The 19,246-nt window shown below is 56.6% G+C and overlaps 2 protein-coding genes across 8 annotated transcripts in view; both read left to right on the plus strand.

Annotated features, from left to right (window-relative positions):
* Window positions 1–14,912, plus strand: part of ADGRG1 (adhesion G protein-coupled receptor G1) — a 39,464-nt gene extending 24,552 nt beyond the window's left edge. For 3 of the 4 annotated variants that reach the window (XM_036897672.2, XM_036897673.2, XM_036897675.2), the window contains exons 2-14: window positions 1,941–2,025; window positions 2,587–3,009; window positions 4,152–4,284; window positions 4,838–4,985; window positions 5,604–5,735; window positions 6,039–6,155; window positions 6,352–6,397; window positions 6,654–6,757; window positions 7,503–7,621; window positions 9,025–9,293; window positions 10,598–10,706; window positions 11,681–11,949; window positions 13,335–14,912. In XM_036897672.2, the coding sequence (XP_036753567.2) occupies window positions 1,941–2,025; window positions 2,587–3,009; window positions 4,152–4,284; window positions 4,838–4,985; window positions 5,604–5,735; window positions 6,039–6,155; window positions 6,352–6,397; window positions 6,654–6,757; window positions 7,503–7,621; window positions 9,025–9,293; window positions 10,598–10,706; window positions 11,681–11,949; window positions 13,335–13,465 (2,085 nt within the window). In that variant the 3' untranslated portion in view covers window positions 13,466–14,912. Of the gene's footprint in view, window positions 1–1,522; window positions 1,546–1,940; window positions 2,026–2,586; window positions 3,010–4,151; window positions 4,285–4,837; window positions 4,986–5,603; window positions 5,736–6,038; window positions 6,156–6,351; window positions 6,398–6,653; window positions 6,758–7,502; window positions 7,622–9,024; window positions 9,294–10,597; window positions 10,707–11,680; window positions 11,950–13,334 lie in introns of those variants that run through there. The other variant, XM_057492672.1, reaches the window with a different exon arrangement.
* Window positions 14,913–17,105: 2,193 nt separating this feature from the next.
* Window positions 17,106–19,246, plus strand: part of ADGRG3 (adhesion G protein-coupled receptor G3) — a 33,284-nt gene continuing 31,143 nt past the window's right edge. Inside the window, exon 1 of one of the 4 annotated variants that reach the window (XM_057492816.1) lies at window positions 17,106–18,179. In XM_057492816.1, the coding sequence (XP_057348799.1) occupies window positions 18,119–18,179 (61 nt within the window). In that variant the 5' untranslated portion in view covers window positions 17,106–18,118. The remainder of the gene's footprint in view (window positions 18,180–19,246) is intronic. The other 3 variants (XM_057492817.1, XM_057492815.1, XM_036897701.2) reach the window with 3 other exon arrangements.

Below are 19,246 nucleotides of genomic sequence, written 5' to 3' on the forward strand. Positions count from 1 at the left end.
GAAGTCATTGACCCTCTCTGGGCCTTGAATCCCAATGCCATAAAATGGAAAATTTGGGCTGGATTCTCAGAGTGACTTGTGAGCTATGAGTTCACAAGTACAGAGCAGTGTTCACAGTGAGGGGGGCTGCCTGGGAGGCAACATTTGGATTGGGGATAAGAGACAGCAAGAAGGACTGACAGAAAGAAGAAGGAAAGAGGGGATCCAGACGGGACATGTTTCTGTCCCCAGATGCTGGGTTTCTTTGGTCTGGGGTGGCAGGAGGCAGTTTCAAAAGGAGCCAGAATGCTCAGGCAGGATGCAGAGTGAAAACATAAAAATTGCAACCTAGGAAATAGTGGCCATTCCCTAAAGCACTTTCACATCCTTCTTCTAAGGGGCGCTGTAATGCCACCAGGGCAGGATGATGAGCCAGTTGACCAATAACTGGACTAATAAGGCCCAAGAAACTGGGGTTCCATTACACATGGTGGGAATAGGAGACGGGCACTAGCTTGACGGGGCCAGGTTAGTTTGAGAAAGGCCCATGAGCCAATGAGCTCCCGCCTGGGTCACCTCTCCCTGTAATTCTGCCCTCAAATATTCCATCCAAAAGCCACTTCTTCCTGGAAGCCCTCCTTGGTTTCTTCCAGTCTCAAGACTCCTTATGTGCGCCCAGGTTGTCAAGCTTCCCTTCATCTGACTTGTGGCAGATGATTAACACCTGTTACCATGGCCATCTATAGTTCCCCACAGGGTGAGGATGCCTGTTGTGTCTGTCGGCACCCAGCTCAGTCACAGGGCCAGCTGGCTGTGGAAAGGGCCAAGCCAGCTGGCATCTCTACTAGTGCCACATATGTAGGTTCCCTGCCAGGCACTACAGTACTGACCAGGCAGGGAAGGTCCTTGGCTTCTGAAGTAATCTTGGGCAAGTCATTTAAGCCCTTAGGCTTCAGGTTCCCTGATTACAAAATGGGCCGACAGTAAGGCCCACTTTGTAGGGTTGGAGTGAGGACTGATACAGGTACAGGGGTGGGGTGGGTCAGCACAGGCTGGCAGATAGTAGGCGTCAGCTAGTAGAGGCTGGGGGGTCAGAAGTGCCCACTCTATGTCAGTATGGCACAGGGTAGCTGCGCCTTCCCTCACTTGGGCCATCCTGTGAGTGTCTCCCCACCAGACTGCCACCGCCCTCTGCCTTTCCAGCTGCCCAGGGCTCTGGGAACTGGCTCTGCCTGGTGGTCATGACAGGAAGTACACTTCCCCTCTGGCCCCTGTAGAAGGCACTGTGGGTGCGCTAACATTTCTCTCGCGGTCCAACACAGCCTCCACCTGCTCCCCATTTTGTCCAGCAACCTTTGCCAGCATGCACCAAAGGCTCTGGGCCCAGAGATGGATCAGGAGCTCCCTGGCTGGCTGGAGGGAATGCACCATACTACCGCGGGGGGACAACAGAGGGGGCCCTGCCCACTGATGGCGGCCAAAGGAAGCCAGCAGTGACTGTGGAAGGAATTGAGGGAAGCTTCCTGGGAGAGGCGTCCTCTGAGCTGGGTCTCAGGCACGATGATGGTGAGGTTCCTGGAGGAGAACCCTGAGAACCTCTGTGTCTTTCAGACCCGGGGAAGCCGGGGTGTGGGTCCAGGAGGTGCTGTGGAACCTTTCTCTCCAGATTCTAGCCAAGATTACCCCATCTGTGCTGGGTCCAGAGGGAGGTACTGTTACTAGCCCATTTTCCATGACTTATGTGGGGTCATGCAGCAAATGAGAAGTGGATCTGGGTCTTGAACTCAGCTGGGTGCTGGGCAGCCTCCACCTCCTGATGCTCAGCTCCTGGTAGTTCTGGGGAAGTCCACGGGCTGTTTCAATACTTGTCTCAACCATGTTACACTGACCTTTCCTCTACAAGGTTGGCCCAACCCTGCCGGGCGGTCAGGCCACTGGCTTACACTCCTGGCTTCTTCCAGGTGGTGACTCTGGGGAGGAAGATGATTGCCCAAGGGCTGCTGTGGGCAGTGCTGTTCCTGCAGGGTCTGCTCTTCCTGCTTCAAGGTAGGCTTTCCTGGGGTGCCCTGGGACTGCTGTGACTTATGTTCAAATACACCCATGTCTATGACAGCTGCCAGCAACTCCACTAACCCCTCTGGGCAGGCACAGACCTGCAGACACAGCTCAGCAAGTGGATGGCACCTTGAGGAAAAATCACCTCTTCTTTCTGGCAGATTCAGCCCCACAGTGCACATCTTAGGATGGGGAACATGGACTGGGTCTGAGCCCTACTCACCTCAGCAGCCAGAGCATCCTTATGTAGTGTGCAGCCTGCACAACTGTCTATAGCTGGAATGGCCTCATCAAATACTTGATTGCTATTTAAACTTTTTCTTAACCTTTGAAATCATTGTTAATTTTGAGTTTGTTCTTTTCATATTTTGGAGCCAATAATTTTGAAAAGGGTAGACTCACATTTTTGTAGACCCTTGGAGGTATAGGCCCTTGGACTGTGTGTGTGTCCCAGGTACTGGGCTCCAGTATTCTGAGCCTAGAGCCTGCCCCCTGCTAGGCTCCTAGCTGGCTCCTGCCCCAGAGACCCATCTGCAGTTTCTGCCTCCCCAGGTGCCCATGGCGTGGCCTCACAGGAAGACTTTCGCTTCTGCGGTCAGCGGAACCAGACCCAGAAGAGCAGCCTTCATTATAAAGAAGCGTCAGAGCTGCACATCTCCATCAAGAACTCTGAGGAGGCCCTCATAATCCATGCCCCCTTCCTTGGAGTCCCCCCAACTTCCCAATTCTTCCCTGACCCCAGGGGCCTCTACCACTTCTGCCTCTACTGGAATCGCCGTGCTGGAAAATTGCATCTTCGCTATGGCAAGAAGGACTTTGTGCTGAGTGCCCAAGCCTCTGACCTCCTATGCTTCCGGCACCAGGAGAGGATTCCGGTCCAGGGCCCCCCACTGCTTGCCACCTCTGTGAGCTCCTGGTGGAGCCCCGAGAACACCAGTCTGCCCAGCGCTGCCGGCTTCACCTTCTCCTTCCACAGTAAGGCGACTTCCAGGCAGAAGGAATGGATTGGGTGGAGGCCTGGAGGCAGGGAAGATGAAATGCTAGGCAGGCTTGAAAGGGGACCGGGTCTGAATGTCAGGTCACAGAGCTCGGGCTCTGCACACAGGCAGTGGGAGCCATTGAAGGTATCTGTGGAGTGGAGTGTGACCCAGGGTGTGCTTCAGGAAGGTTGTGGGAAGGTAGGGGTGATGGCCAAAGTCCCATCGAGGGGCTGCCGGGAAGGCCTGGGGGAAGGAAGATGAGTTCTGACCAGGGTGGGAGCAGAGAATTCAAAGACGGGACTGGATGTCAAGAACTGAGGAAGAACAGAAGAAGAATTCTGCTTTGTCAGCACCATCGTCAATTGTTTATCTTCATTCTGCAGAGGTGGATACTGAGGCACAGGGAGGCACAAAGTTGCGAGCTAGTGAGTGAGTGAGCCAGGATTTGAACCCAGCAGCTGATGGGCATGGGTTTAGGGGTGGGAGGGAGGGAAGTAGAGAGGCTGACGCTGCAGGGTGCAGGCTGCCAGTTCCACGTGGGGTGTGACAGGTGAGATGTGGCCAGTGCCTCCTACTGAGAGGTGAATGCAGAGCAGGCAGGAGAGGGTGGCCAGACAAGCTGGAGGCTTTATTGAGGGTCTAGGATTTCCCTGACTCTTACTCTTCAGGCAGCCGCAGTGTGGAGTGGGGCTCCCAGGGGTAGGGGCATAGCACTTTGAATAATGTTAGCAGCTCCAGGCCCATGAAAATGCTGGGAGTGGCGGGAGAGGGTCCAGCTCCTGACCCAGGTATGGCAGACAAGGCCAGGGCAGTAGATGGGGCTCCCCACCCCCAGACTGGGACAGGCTCACCCAGCTCCAAAGTGCAGCCAGGAGGTCGCCTGGGTAAGTGTGTCCTTCCTGTCCGGGCTGGAGTTGCTGCAGGGCTTCATGTGACAGAGCCCCAAGTGGCTAGCCTCATCTCTGAGTGACCTCGCGGGAGTCTACCCCACCCCTTGAAGCCTCAGTTTCCTATTCTGCAAAATGGGGATGCAAGTACCCAGAATTGTGTGAGGATTAAATGGAAGTTTAATGGGTGTGGCCCAGCACCTCAATCAGTGGCCTTAGGCACTTCTATCTGTCTGTCCCTGTCTCCCAGATCCTCCCCAGAAGGCTTCCCACAATGCCTCCGTGGACATGTGTGAGGTGAAGAGGGACCTCCAGCAGCTCAGCCAGCTTCTGAAGCATCCCCATAAGGCCTCAAGGAGGCCCTCGTTCTCCCCTGCCAGGCAGTAAGCATGACCCCTCCCACCAGACCTGGGCCTGGGCAGGGCGGGGACTGGAGTGGGAAGCTGGATGGAGGCCTCTCCTGGGGCTGGAATGTTCTTCTGGGCTTTCCATCTCCTCCTGGAGGAACCCAGCCCCTCACCTGCCTGAGTTCATAAAAACAAATATCACCCACGGTCCCAGGACAGCCACCCCAAGTCTGGCTCCTTTTAGAGCTCAGCACCCTGAGGCCCAGGGATGGGCAGGGCTGCTCCGTGGCCACAGAGTGGGCCAGTCTAGGCAGAAGTGGGCCCAGAACCTGGTGCTCAGGAGAGTCTCCACCCCTGTCCCTCTTTCCTGCTTGCTGTGCTGCTCCGGCTTCCTCCCCACCCCGCCCCCGCAGGTCACTCTCTTTCCCACACTCATGGGGCTGTTTTTCTCTCTTGCTCCCTCTTCTTTCCCCTGGCCCTCTTTCCGTCTGCCTCCTTCCTGGGCATCTGCCCAGTCTCTCCTCTCCCTGTCTCCCTGCCGGCCTGGACCTGCCTCCCCGGCAGTCACCTATCTTCTCCCCACCGCCAGGCAGCTGCAGAGCCTGGAGTCGAAGCTGAGCTCTGTGAAGTTCACAGGGGACACAGTGTCCTTCGAGGAGGATCAGATCAATGCCACGGTGTGGAAGCTGCAGCCCGCAGCCAGCCTCCAGGACCTGTACATCCACTCCCGGCATGAGGTCAGGAGCCGGGATCAGCCGCCAGGGCCAGAAGCAGCTGCGGGGGCCAGGAGCACCCATCTCCTGGGCCTCTGAGGACCAGATATGTGCAGACAAGGAAGGCATCAGGCCCAGGGAATAACCTGTCAATGATGACCTTGTGGCACTGAGGATCCTTCCTGGCACAGTGGTGTGGACAGAGGTGGGGGCGCACCTGCTGCCTGCCCCAGGGGCTCCTGCAGGCCCCTGTGTGAACAGAAGACCAACCCCCTTATGCGTGTGCATGCACTCAGGCTTGCGGCTGCCCCTTGAGTGGGCCTGGTGAGCCGGGACACCCACACTGCCCTCGTGTCCCACCATGCCAGGATGCCATAAGCAGAGCTGGTGTCGGAGGCCCAGGCAACAGAACACTGCGTGATTCCCCCAGGCCTGTTTGGCCCTGGGGCCCTGAGCTCTAACCACAAGGCTCCCCAACAAGCCCTGGTGTCAAGGAAAGGAGGGGTGAGAAAGGCTGGTGTGAGTCAGTCACGGCTTCCTGAAGGAGGGGGTTTAGAGATGGCAGCACCTAGGGAGATGCGGGGGGTTGTGGAGGGCAGCTGGGGGCCCCCCTCTGGGCTCTAAGGCCACTCTGGTCTGCAGGAGGAGCAGCGGGAGATCCTGGAGTACTCGGTGCTGCTGCCCCGTGCGCTCTTCCAGAAGACCAAAGGCCGGAGGGGGCATCCTGAACAGAGACTCCTCCTGGTGGACTTCAGCAGTCAGGCCCTGTTCCAGGTGTGGGGCCCGCAGTTTTTGTCTGATGGAGAGATGGAAGGGAGGCTTGGAGCCTCTGCAAATCGGAGCCTTTCATTGTAAAGTCAGAAATTGGGCTACAACATGCCAATCTCCTTGGGAGATGTCTAAATAGTGTTCCCACTGAAGTGTAAATGACTACATGTGCAAGAAATTGTTTCCAGAGAGAGACTCAGCCTCTCAGGGCCATGTGCTGGCGAGTCTAGAGAACCCAGGGGACTTCTGGGCCTTTCTTCTTAGCCCTAAGCCCCCTCCTTACTCTCTTTCCCCACCCCAAATATCTAGGACAAGAATTCCAGCCAAGTGTTGGGTGAGAAGGTCTTGGGTATTGTCGTGCAGAACACCAAAGTAGCCAACCTCTCAGAGCCTGTGGTGCTCACCTTCCAGCACCAGCCACAGCCGGTGAGCGAGCAGCCCATCCAAGGAGACAAGGGTCCCCGCTAGCCCACGTCCCCCTTTCCTCCCCCGCCTCTGAATCACTAGTCTTTAACAAAATGATCAGGTCCAAATGGGGTGGTGACCAGATACGGACTTCCTTGGTCTGCCCCATAGAGGAGTGGACTGTACTGGGATCCACTCTCCTTTCTTGTCCCTACAGAAGAATGTGACTCTACAGTGTGTATTCTGGGTTGAAGACCTGACATGTGAGTGTAGAGGGGTCTCTGGTTAGGCGTCTAGAGGAGAAGGGGGGGGGATCCTAGAGGGTAGGAGAGATCTAATCTGGGAGGGGAGGGGACAGCTAATCTGGGAGGGCTTCCTGGAGAAAGGTGGGCTTTGAACAGGAAGTGACAGACTAGGCATGTGACAGGTGGAGCAAAGGCTCAGAAGAGTGACCTTTGGGGTACAGTGGTGTCCTGGGGGACTGGGTTTGATCAGAGCCCTATGCCATCCCCTCCTCAGTGAGTGGCTCAGGGAGCTGGAGCGATGCTGGGTGTGAAACCATCAGGAGAGAGACGCAGACATCCTGCCTCTGCACCCACCTGACTTATTTTGCTGTGCTTATGGTGAGTGGTCCTGCTCTGCCCTGCAGCCATGCCACAGGCTGGGTTCTTGATGGGTGCCAGCCACTTTGCACAACAAGCCCTGAGGTGTCTCCTGTTGTCCCATTTTATAGATAAGGAAACTGAGGTCCAGAGAGGTTAGGCAACTTGCCCAAGGTCACACAGCTAGTCAGTGAAAGAGCTGGTCCCTGAAGCCCTTGCTCTTTATTCCCAAATTTTGGTGTGTGATAAAAATGCTGATTCCACAGATCTGGAGTGGGGCCAGGAGTATGTTTCTAATGAGCCCCCCAGAGGTTGCTGAGGCCCCACGTGGGGGCCCTGGTTGTGGACTGCAGTGCCCCCATGACCACAGAAGCTTCGTATATTAGGTTCATTCTCCCAGAATCTTAGGACCCCAGCACCTGTGGGGCGAAAGTGGTCTTCCAGCTCTCCCGGGTATGGGAAGCTAATTTCCTCACAGGAAATTTATTCTGATGCTGAATGTTGTAGAAAAATAATCAGTGCCACGACAGAAAAGGTGGAGCTCTTAGCCCTTGTGGGTCAGGGACTCACTGGAGAATGAGGTGAAAGCTGTAGACCCTTCCTGCAGACACATGCACTCATAGGACCACATTCTGCTCAATTCGGGGGAGGGGGCTTCAGAGACCCTAGATCCACCCGGGGACCACAGGTTAGCCCCACACCTGGGCAAACCCTCAGTGTCGAGTTGGGGGCACGGAAGCAGCCCTGACCTGTCTTGTGCACCCAGGTCGCCTCCGTGGAGGTGGACGCCTCGCATAAGCACTTCCTGACGCTGCTGTCCTACGTGGGCTGTGTCATCTCCGCCCTGGCCTGTGTCCTCACCCTCGCCGCCTCCCTCTGCTCCAAGTAAGACAGGAGGTGGGAAGTGGGAGGGAGAACCTCTATTCCAGGCCCACAGCCTGGGACCCCACAACGGTGGGAACCCAACTGGAGGTTGGCCCAGCTGACCCAAAATGTGGCCGGAGCCCTGGGTGTGCAGTCATCTGACCCCTGGGGGCTGCCTTTCCTCCTCAAATCTGTGATAGTGGACATTGCATTAACCAATTTATTCACGGCCAACAGTGAACACTGGGAGAGCTGACATAAAAATCTAGGTTTCTGCCTCTGAGTGGTCACATGTGAAACCCCTAAAAACACATAAGAATGTCATGGTGACAGTGATAATGGCTGACACGTACATTGTGCTTTACATGAACGAACTTGGTTTGCTCTTCACAAGGGCCCTAGGAAAAAGTGCTCACAGAGGGCAGGGCCCTTCTGGGGGTCACAGAGCAAGAGAGAGCAGAGGCTGGCTTGAATCCAGGCAGGCGGGCTCCGGGCCCACCGGCACCGGTTACTGGAGCCGAGTGGCAGCGGCTGCCGTGGACAGGCATGGCTTCAAGGGTTCTCTGCAGCACCCTATTCTCTGTTGTGTTCTTTGAAGCCTGTTCCCCCAGGCATTTGGGTCTGATCCCCCTCATATGGAAGTTTGTCACACAGTCATTTGGGTGCCTCAAGGAGAAAGGAGGCCCCTCGGAATGCCTTCACCGCGCTCAGGCTGGCTGTAGGGGGGGTTATGGATTGTCAATGCAGGGATTAGCCTACAGAGAGGTCCACTGGCAGTCAGGGCCTGGGCCTGTTTGGGTAGGTGGGGGACACCCTTAGTTCTGTGGGACACCCAGAGTGTGCTCATTGTCCTCAGCTGTTGGTGGGGGAGGCAGTGGTGCAGGCCTGAGCATGAGTGTACAGGGGCAACTGTGTTGTGTGTGCCCACAGCCATGCACATGGTGGGGCTGGAGCGGGTGATGAGGAGGGAAGGCTGATGGCACCCTGGCCTGCACAGAGTCCTGGGGTGGGGGTGAGACTGGGATGTGCACGTACAGACTTGCAGACCTGAGGGCAGATGCCCACACCTCATGCTCAGAGACTCACAGGCACACAGTTGCTCAAACAGATAGGCAGGCACAGGACATGGTTGGCATGGAGTCCCCGAATAGCAACAAACATGGCGCCTTTTCCTCTCTGACTTTGGGAGCACAGTAGGTGCACAGGCACAGGTGGGGAATTACCTGGCTGCAGGCACGGAGTAGAATAGGGAGTGTGTGTGTGTGTGTGTGTGTGTGTGTGTAGCCTGGGAGGGCTGCCTGGAGGAGGAGGAGAAGGAATGTGCGCGCGCACGTATATACACCCTGCCATCATATGCTGGTCACCAGGATAACCCTATCCCCTCCCCCCTGGAACCCCTTCCCCCATGCCCCAACCCTGTGCAGGAGGAAGCCTCGGGATTACACCATCAAAGTGCACATGAACTTGCTGCTGGCCATCTTCCTGCTGGATGTGAGCTTCCTACTCAGTGAGCCAGTGGCCCTGGCAGGCTCTGAGGCTGGCTGCCGTGCCAGCGCCATCTTCCTACACTTCTCCCTGCTCGCCTGCCTCTCCTGGATGGGCCTCGAGGGCTACAACCTGTACCGACTCGTAGTAGAAGTCATTGGCACCTATGTCCCTGGCTACCTGCTCAAACTGAGCATTGTGGGCTGGGGTAAGTTAGTGCATTGGTGGGCTCCCTAGACCTGCTCCTCCCACTTGGCTTCTGGCAAAACGCAGGCACCTGGTTCCGCTTCTCCACCTGCCTCTCTGGCTGGTCCCTCATGGCTTCCTTCTCACCCATCCTCAGGGGTTCTTTACCTTGCCTGTGTCAAGGTCCCTTTAGGAAAATGAGGTGTTGAGCCTGGTCCCTAAGAAACACATATTCTCCACATTGCTCACTCCCTTAAAAGTGGGGTTGGCAGTCAGGTCTGGGCCTATTTGGGTGGGTGGGAGGCACCCTTAGTTCTGTGGGACACCCAGAGCATGCTCATTGTCCTCAGCTAGGAAGGGGGTGCAGGCCTGAGCATGTGTGTGCAGGAGCGACTGTGTTGTGTGTGCCCACAGCCCATGCACATGGTGGGGCTGGAGCAGGTGATGAGGAGGAAGGGTTGATGGCATCCTGGCTATCAGACAGGGTGACAGAGTTACCATGTATGGATGTGCAGGTTGTTCACTGCTCCAGGCACCCAGCTGGGGGATGAGTGGAGCTGTAGTCCAGTCCTCCACTCATCTGATTCACCCAGGTGGCAGTGACTCTGCCTGTGGATCCCCCTGAACCTCAGGTAACAGATTCCTTGGGGCTCTGGCATTTGTTCTCAGACAGTGACAGCCCAATTCACCTATGGCCTAGATCTCCCTTATTGCGGACTGGGATGCCCCGGGACACACGCCACAAGTCCTTTTGGACGTTGCATGGGCCCACCAACCTCCACGTGTCCCAGACCCCAACCTGCTGCTCCTCCTGTGCTTCTCATTTGGACTGCTCGTGGTTCACTCTGTTGATTTACATGAAATTCCTTCAGAGTTGACTCTGTGTCAAGGCCCAGGAGTTTGGTGGCAGGCACCTCCTTCCAGGGGGCTCTCAGTCTCCACCTCATGAACAAGGTCAGGGCCCAGGGCAGGCACTCCCCCCCCGGGGGGCAGAACTCTGGATATGCCCCCTTGAACTGCCCTCACCCCACTGGGGTTCTGTCTGCTCCTGCCTCTTGCCTGCAGCATCCAGCCCCTCAGCAGGGAGCTGAGGGCCCTTTCTCCTAAGGATTGGGGGGGCAGGGTAAGGTCCGGGGAGGTGGTCTCTCTAGCCCGGGAAACCCAACCTGGAGTGGGGAAGGGGAGGGTCTGCGCTTGGAGGACCTGCCCCCGGGTGGGCTGGGTGAGCTCTGGGAGCACAGGCCTGAGAGGAGCCCTTGCCAGAGGGCAGGGGAGCGGAGGGCCTCAGAGGGTGGGAGATGGAGCCCCATGCTTTGCTGCCCACAGGCTTCCCCATATTCCTGGTGACACTGGTGGCACTGGTGGATGTGAACAACTACGGCCCCATCATCCTGGCTGTGCACAGGACTCCAGAGAGTGTTATCTACCCTTCCATGTGAGTATCTGTGTGCGGTGGGGGCAGGAATGTGGGTCCTGGGGTGTAGAGGCCCCAGAGGAGCCTGAGCCTAGGCCATACAGACAGGAGACTCCTGGCTGCCAGGGCTGCTGGGGATACGGGCTTGGCAGTGGCCAGCACACTGGGCTAGGGTCAGAGAGGGTGAAATAGGCCCAGATCTGCCCCTCACCCACCAGGAGCCCTTGCACAGGGTCTCAGTTTCCCCATTATGAGTGGGAGTATAGGTTGGAGCAGGTGAGCCCCACTGTGTTCTTTGCTACACTCTTCATCTCCACGTACAGATGGACGTACAGAAGCCCAGAGAGGGCAGGGATCCACGCCACACTGCTCAAGGGCACCCAGCCCAGGCTGGTGGTGGCCCTGCCTATGGGTCCCCTTGAACCTAGACTGGAAGCCAGGGTTTCTGAGCCTCAGGCTGGGAAGGAATTCTTTCCCCTGGCCCAGTATTTTGAAAATTTCAGTCTTTTTTATATGAGGACCTTGTGATATTTTTGCTTCACCATCTTTGTACCATCTGTATTATTACTTAATACTTTTCTTTAAATCATTTGACTTGTTAATTTAACTATATTAAAAAATTTTTTATACCAATACTATAAACAGAAAACAAGCATCACTCATCATACACAGTGAATAATCATGAAAACAAACATGGGACAAGAAAAAACCCTGGCACTGAATGCTGGCTGAAGGCTGTGAGCCTGAGGCTGCCTCTCTGTGGAAAAGAGAGCCTAGCAGGTTGTTGGACGTGTGGGAAACACATGAGCACCAAGTGGGCCTTTCCTTGACTATAGAGAGGAATAAAGGAGAATGGAAAAGAAAGTGATTTTCCGTCTTGTGAGTCAGGGGTGTTAAAGCTGCTCTGTGACCTGGCTTCACCACGGCGCATGCCGGTGGCCCGGGAAGTGCTGTGCCAGCCTGGACATGCACGAGCCCTCACACCCCTGCCTCAGGTGCTGGATCCGGGACTCCGTCGTCAGCCACCTCACCAACCTGGGACTCTTCAGCCTGGTGTTCCTGTTCAACACAGCCATGCTGGGCACCATGGTGGTGCAGATCCTGCGGCTGCGGCCCCGCACCCAGAAGTGGCCTCATGTGCTGACGCTGCTGGGCCTCAGCCTGGTCCTTGGCCTGCCCTGGGCCTTGGTCTTCTTCTCCTTTGCTTCGGGCACCTTCCAGCTTGTAGTCCTCTACTTCTTCAGCATTATTACCTCCTTCCAAGGTAGGCGTGGAGGAGACCCTACCCACTGGCCCAGCCAGGGTGCCCATAGGCGGAACACAGGGAAGGGAAGAGCTGACCCAGGCAACCTGGCACTTCCCTTCTCTGGGCCTCAGTCTTCCCATTCATAACTGGGAGCATCCAGGCCACAGCTGACAAGTCTTTATTGAGCACCTGCTATAGGCAGGCCCTATGCTAAGCCAATCAGTCGTGAACTGGTTGAGTGAGGGCCTTGCTTACACGGAGCTCATCCCTAGTGGGAAAGACCCAGTGTGACAAGCAAGCCAGCAGCTATCTAAGGGAATCTCGAAGAGGAGGGAAGTAATCGTGGGTGATGGGATGCGCAGTTTGGGCTGGGGTGGGGGACACTTGGGGAGGGTGGCCAGGGAGGCCTCTCTGGAGGAGACATTCAAAGACAATAGAAGGATCCAGCCTGGAAGAGAGCAAGGACCCCATGGACCAGCAGCTTCAGTATCATGGGGAGCTTGTTAGAAGCACAGACTCTGGCCCCTCCAGACTTGCTGGATCAGATCCACACTGCACAGATGCCGGGGGTGCATGTGCGTGTCCCAGGCTAAAGAGCCTGGTCTGGGGGAAGAGCACTCCAGGAAGAGGGAGAAGCAAGAGTCAAGGTCCTGAGGTGGAAACTAGCTGTGTGTTGGGAGAACAGTGAGGAGGAGCGAGCTTAAGGGGCAGTGAGTCGGGGGAGATCAGGGGGTGAGGGGAGAGGAGCAGAGAGGCTGGATCATAAGGGCCTGGGTTGGTCTGCCCTACCCGCACTCCTCCAGCCCATGCCTCCCACATCATACAGAGTCACACGCACCCCTGCTCTGTTCTGGCCATGCCGGGTAGGGAGGAGGACTTGGGCAGGAAAGCAGGGAAGCTGAGGCCAGCCTCCCACACGGGAGTGGAGGGGAGGGAAGTATCTTTGTTTTCTCACATGTGAAGTGAAGTGGACCCTGTAAGGATTATAAATCATGCCCCAAAATTCACACAAACATTTAATAAATCATAGCAATATTATTTGAGGCGGCACTATATTGCATGGTGCCTTAACAGGTGTGTTCCAGAGCCTGAATACCAGTGTGACTCCTGGGTTGGCCAGGTCTCCTTACCTCCCTGGGCCTCAGTTTTCTCATCTGTAAAACAGAATGATAATGAGCAGTCTGGGCCTCAGAGGAACCTCAAGAGAATAAAGTGAGATGGTTGCACAGTGAATTGCACAGTGCCTGGTGCATAGCAGGTGTTTCTGGGGTCACATTGGTGCCAGGAGCCTGTGCAGAGAGGAGGGAAGGGGGCAGATTTGAGTCAAGGGGCTCTGGGAGGGGAAGAGGTAGCAAAGGGCTGCCCGCAGCCTGCTGAGCCCTGTGCCCCCTCCTGGCCCACAGGCTTCCTCATCTTCCTCTGGTACTGGTCCATGCGGCTGCAGGCCCGGGGCGGGCCCTCACCTCTGAAGAGCAACTCGGACAGTGCCAGACTCCCCATCACCTCGGGCAGTACCTCGTCCAGCCGCATCTAGGCCGCCAGCCACCCACCCGTGTGAGGAAGCCGAGAAGCAGCCTCTCCTCACTGCTGCCTGTGGCCCCTGAAGCTGGGCCAGGCCCTTGGCGGGTCAGCTGGAGATCGGAGAAGGCCCAGGGACCTCCGAGGGATGGGGCTGTTGTCATGGCAGTGAGACTCCTAGGCTGGGCCTTTGGAATTGGCCTGTGGACTACTTGGCTCTCGGATCCAGCTGGCAGGGGGCTCAGGAGTGGGACTGCCCCCCTGGCCATCCTAACCTGGGACTGAAGGCTGGTCTTAACTCACCCCACTGGGCCCAGCCCTTGTGGCTGGGGGTTGGGAGCCCACAAGCCTCAGGGTCAGGTCCCAGACCTTGGAGGCCTGGCAGCATCCTTAACTCTGTGTCCCCACCCAGGACAGAAATGTGCCATCGCTGCTCTGTCTCTGGTGATCACCATGAGGGCACTCTGCAGTCCCAAAGGGTGGCCTGTTGCCCTCAGGGCAAATAGGGCTGGGGCAGAGCTTTGAGCCAGACTCCTGGAGGAGGAGAGCCCTCCACCCCTTCAACCTCCGGAGCATAGCGGCGGCTCCTCTCCCCCTGAGCCCACGGCTGTCACCTTCCACTGGCCTCCCCAGCCCTCCCTCTCCCCTCTGTGGCCCTCCCTTCCTCTCCTGGGGCTTCCCCAGCCCTCCACTCATAGCCCAGGGTCTCTAATTCTAGCACTGTATTTTGGGTGGTGGTTCCTAAGAGCGGCCTGGTGCCTCCTATAAACCTTTATCTACTGCGCAGGCCTTTGCCTGCCCCCTGACTCAGACTTAGTATAGATGTTCTGGGTTAAGCTAGGTCCATCTGTCCATCTGGGCCTCTGTATAAGCTGCATCACTCTTGTTCACCACTGTCAAGCCCACCCCTCACAGGGTCTCTCAGCCTCTCCCAAAGCCCTATTGTGGCAAGAACTGTGGAGCATAGCAGCTCAAATTTGTTTCCACCCCAGCATTCTGCTCTGAAGACTGAGACATGCCTCCCGTGGTGACACTGGCCTAGAGCCCAGTGTGCTCCTAAGTGGTTGTTGTCCCTGAATCCCTGCAGACTGTCTCAGGCATGCTTGAGCCCATCACAGTTAATTCTGCTGGACACAGATGGCCAGACAGGGTCATTTCCCCTTTCAAGCTCACCATCTAATGTGCAAGGCATGTATGAGATAATAGCTCCTGGAGCTACAGGCATGGAGTTGGGGGAGCCGTCATTCCTGGCTGGGAATCCAGGAAAACTTCCTGTAGGAGGCAACATTTGACATGGATCTCAGCTTTAAAGATGGGGAGGACTTTCTTTTTAATTACCACTTCATTTGTATTTTGGATTTAAAAAGTACATGTTCATTGTAGAGAGCTTGGAAACATCGTAGAGAAACTTGGAAAGAAGAGTATACAGAAGAAAATAAAAATCAGCTGTTGTTATCGTCTAACCAGTGTAAACATTTTGGAGTACTGCCTTCTGAACTTTCTTCTGTCCTATTGAGAGTCACTGATACAGTCACCTCGAGGCCAGTTGGAACCATGAAGGAGGGAAGAGGGCCATGTGTGTTAGAAATCAACTGCTGGGAACTAACCACCAGGGCAAGGGTGGGCCGTATAAATAGCAACTTGGTGTCAGTGTGGGGAAGCAATGGGGAATGGTGGGGTCTGTGGTAAACTGAAGATTACAAGTCCTATGCCAAGGAGCACCTGCTACTCAGCTCCAGCCGGTCACTGCCTGGAAGGGATGAGGGCCCACATAGCCAGAGCATCTGCCTTTTATGAAAAATGAGAATCTGGATTGTGGTGGTGCAAAATCCTGACTTAAAAATTTTGGCTACTCCAAAAAATTTGCCGGTAAAAAAAAGATCATATTTGGGGACTGAATTCAGCCCTTGGCTGGTCCCATGACATATGTAACCAGTTTATTGACCAGTTCTGAAGTAGGCGGGCTGCAAGGAGGAAATGACTGAGCTTTTCTCCCATCACTGCCTTCAACCCTGTTCCATTAAATCTCCCCTGGCCCCCCATCCTGTGACACAGGTGAGGCAGATCTGATAGGTTTCTGTCCCCATTCAGTTGAGAGCAGTTTTGTTTGATCATTGCCATTTGTGTCCAGGTCTAAAGTCCAGCATAGGTCGTCCCCAGGTCGACATACGAGCTGTCTGCCCTCTGCAGTCTCCTTCTTCCCCCACTGGCTACTCTGGGCCAGGGAAAGAGGTGCGGGTCTCTGGAGTTGGAGGGGGTGGGGCAAAGCCACCCACCTCAGCAGCCACGAGTAGACGGGGGTGCCCTCTGACAGCGAGAGTACGGGATCTCTGGGGGCCTACCTTGGCACGAGGGAAGTCCCTGTACCCAGCCTTTCTCCCCTCTTCCTCCGCTCCTGCCTCTTCCATTGGTTTGGGACTGCACCTTCCTCCAACTCCTGAGGGCAGAGAGCAGAACTTGCCAGGGTCCTGACTGGGCAGCTCAGTGGGAGCAGCACCAGCTCTCTACCTCACAGGCCTCTCAGTCTCTGCAAGAAGGTCTCTTGGAGCCCCACTCACTTGGCTAGACGGGGGGCAAATTCTTCTCTTCAAAGAACTCTCTGGAACATCTAGTTTCTGCTTTTGAGGCAGGCTGAGGTAATGGGGAGAGGCCTCAGCTCAGGGCCCTTCTTTCTCGGGGCAGGCCTTGGATGGGCCACCTGACAGGTCTGTGATGCTCCTTGACCCCAGTGGTCCTTGTCATGCACCTCACTGGGGGTTAGGGGGGGCTTTGGATGGCAGGAGCACTGTTCCCGCCAGGGCATGGCTGGGTTTGTGCCTAGAAGCACCCCTTTGGTGTGGGAGACGGATGGAGTAGCCAGAGGGGTGAATCTGGCTGGGCCCGGCCAGAGGACTGGAGGCCTTGCTCCAGGGCACCGGAGCCCACCTGGAGCCACTGGGACAAGCTGGGGATGGCAGATGGCAGAAAGGGAAGCTACAGCTCCGTCTGCCTTGAGATTTAGGGATCCCAGGGCTCTTTAAAGGCCTCTAAACTAGAGTGGTAAGGAAGAGAACCCTCTCTTGCTAACCTCAGCCCCCGGTCCCATCTTCCCAGGTGCGCTGGACACTCCGGGTCCCAGTGTGCAAATCTCCAGGCACTTCTTTACAAATAGGTACCCGTGAACCCCTCTGAGGATGCTGGCTCCAGGACAGGTCCCCAGCGGGCCCAGGTCACAGTTCAAAGCCCTTGCCCACCATCTCACCTCACCTGGCCCACAGCTGGGAGGGAAGCAGCAGGTAGGGGCAGGCCCCTGGGAGGGGGGGGAGGGCGGACCAGTGGCTCCCATCCTTCCACCACCTAAGCCTTCCCTGTAGAGGCAGTTCCTGGGGCTTCATGCCAGATCCCACCACCACCCACACACCCTGTGAGTGATTCCCTCCCCAGCCTTCCCCAGGCCCAGAGGGCCCAGCAGGAGACTGGATCCTGTCTGGATGGTGCGCGGGAAGAATAGGAAATAGAGGCCAGTTGGGACTGGGTGGGTCCCCAGTTAGACGCCCGAGTGGAGCAAGGCTAGCTCTGGCCTGAGCGGGGATGCTAGTGACCTGCACCGGCTTGGCAGGATGCCTCTCCCTTCTGATCTTCCAGAGGTGGGACCTGAGTGGTCAGCCCCTCCCTTTCCCTCATGCCACACCCCATGTGTGTTTGCTGCTCCCACTTCCTGCTGGGCCACCTGTGACCAGCTGGGCCATGATGGCAATAATTTCACAGCACTGCTAATCATAAAAGGACAGTTATGATAATGGCCACGCCCACTGATTGGGACAATTCCATGTGCATCATCTCAAGAGTTCTCCACATGCCTCGGAAGAGGCTCAGAGCAGCGGACGGCGCACACAAGCTCACCCGGCCAGGAAGTGGTCAGGACAGATGTCAGCCCAGCCCTGAGCAACCCCCGGAGCCCGTGCTCCTGTGGTGGGCCGCCCCGCCCCCATCCTGCCTTTCCCAAGTTATCTGGTCCAGTCTAGTCTAGACTGCTGGGGGAGGGCTGGGGCTCCTTCTCCCCTGCCTGGCCCCTAGCAGGCATGGGTTTCATCCTGGTCTTGTTCAATCCACAGGCATGGAAGAAGGAGCATGAACACCGTCTACGTCTTCATCCTCATCCCTATAGCCAGGCGTGTGCATGCCGGGCATGTCTCGGGGCTTCTCAAACCCCTACTCAGCTCTAGGAGGCAGCTCCATTGCTGTAGCTCTTTATAGAGGAGGAGACTGAGGCTCAGAGAGGCCCCCAGCTTGTGAGAGGAGGGTCTGAGTAGGTGTCCTTGACTCCAAAGCCTGTGTTCATCACCACTCCCCAGGGGGCTGCTTGGATTTGGAGGCCTCTGCCTGGTGGGACCCCACCAGGGGCCCTGGGAGCAGCGCCTCTGGGTGGGTTCAGCAGCTCCTAGTGAGTCTGGCCCCCTCTGCAGGTGGCCACAGGGTGGGGTGAGACCAGGAGTTCTGCCCAGTCCCCACCCTCACCTTTCACAACCCAGCAGATGGTGCCATGGAGCAGGAAGGGTGAGAAAGAGGCCACAGGAAGCAGCGGCAGTGTCACTGGCCAGTGTGGAGGGGGTGGGGCGCCTGCTCAGCACAGCCTGGGACAGAGGGACGCACAGCCACAGGGCTCTGACCAGCGTGAGCCTGGCCAAGGATGGTGACACAGAGGGCCTTGGGAGTCCGGCTTCTCCTGCTCGCCTTGCTCTTGGTCTCAGGTGAGCAGCTGGTTCTTCATCCCCTTCTTCCAAGCCTGGGAAACCTGGGGCAGGGACAAGGAGGGGACGGGGAGTAGGGGTGTCTGCAGCACATCCTCCAAGGAGTCCACCCTGGGGGCCTCAGCACCTTCTCCAACCTCATCTTCTGGGTTAGATATCATCCCGACACACGTCCGCCCAGTGCTCAGTGCCTCCCACAGTGCTCTGGAGAGGGGGCAGGGGGCACTCCCTGACCCGGGACCGTGGCGCCCTGACAGGCCTGGCTCCAGGACGCAGGGGGGCCCTGGACAAGCTCCCCTCCAGCTGGCCTCTGTGCTCCTGGGGAAGGGGGTCAGTTCACTCTGGAGGCTGAGGCCAGACAGGGCCTACACTGCCCCCCACCTCCTTGTCTGGCTCCCTCTACCCCTGCCCTGTCCCAGCAATGGTCCCACAGTTCTCAGGGACCCAAGCAAGCTGTGCACACTCTCAGCCTTGCACATGCACGTGCGGCAGTTCTCCAGCGGCAGCTTGAGGACACAGGCCTTGCCCTGGCTCTCCTCTGTTCCGGCAAAGCCAACTGCCTCCACTCACCTGGCCAGCTCTTATTTACCCTTCTTGGCCTCTCTGTGATGCCTGCGGTGGTCCCCTTGGGCAGAGGAAGGTGCTCCCTCCTTGGTGCTCCCATCTCAGGACCTTGCACTCTCCTCTTGTTTTGCTCTTGATTCAGTGAGTGGCCTATGTGCCAGTCCCCTGTGTGTCTGTCCAGGATGGGATCATGTGCCTTTGGGCACATAGAACAATGTCTTTGGGCTTCAAAGAGCCCTCTCCTCTTGAAATGCTGAGATTAAATTAAATGCAAAGTTCAGTCTCTGGCTCAAAAAACAGTGGAAAAATGGCAGCGCTGTCCTCCTGGTGGCTCAGGGAGGGCTTGGTGCAGACGCTACTACATAGATTAATTAACTCAATAACCAACGGTGGCTATCATGCATCTCAGTGGGCACGATGAAGACCCTGGGCCCTTCAGAAAAGCCGTAATTATGCTTTTTAGGTAATTATGTTATTTACGCTGGTCACACTTCAAGGCTCCA

The sequence above is a fragment of the Manis pentadactyla genome, chromosome 15, assembly GCF_030020395.1.
Source record: "Manis pentadactyla isolate mManPen7 chromosome 15, mManPen7.hap1, whole genome shotgun sequence".
In the NCBI taxonomy this organism is placed as follows: domain Eukaryota; kingdom Metazoa; phylum Chordata; class Mammalia; order Pholidota; family Manidae; genus Manis; species Manis pentadactyla.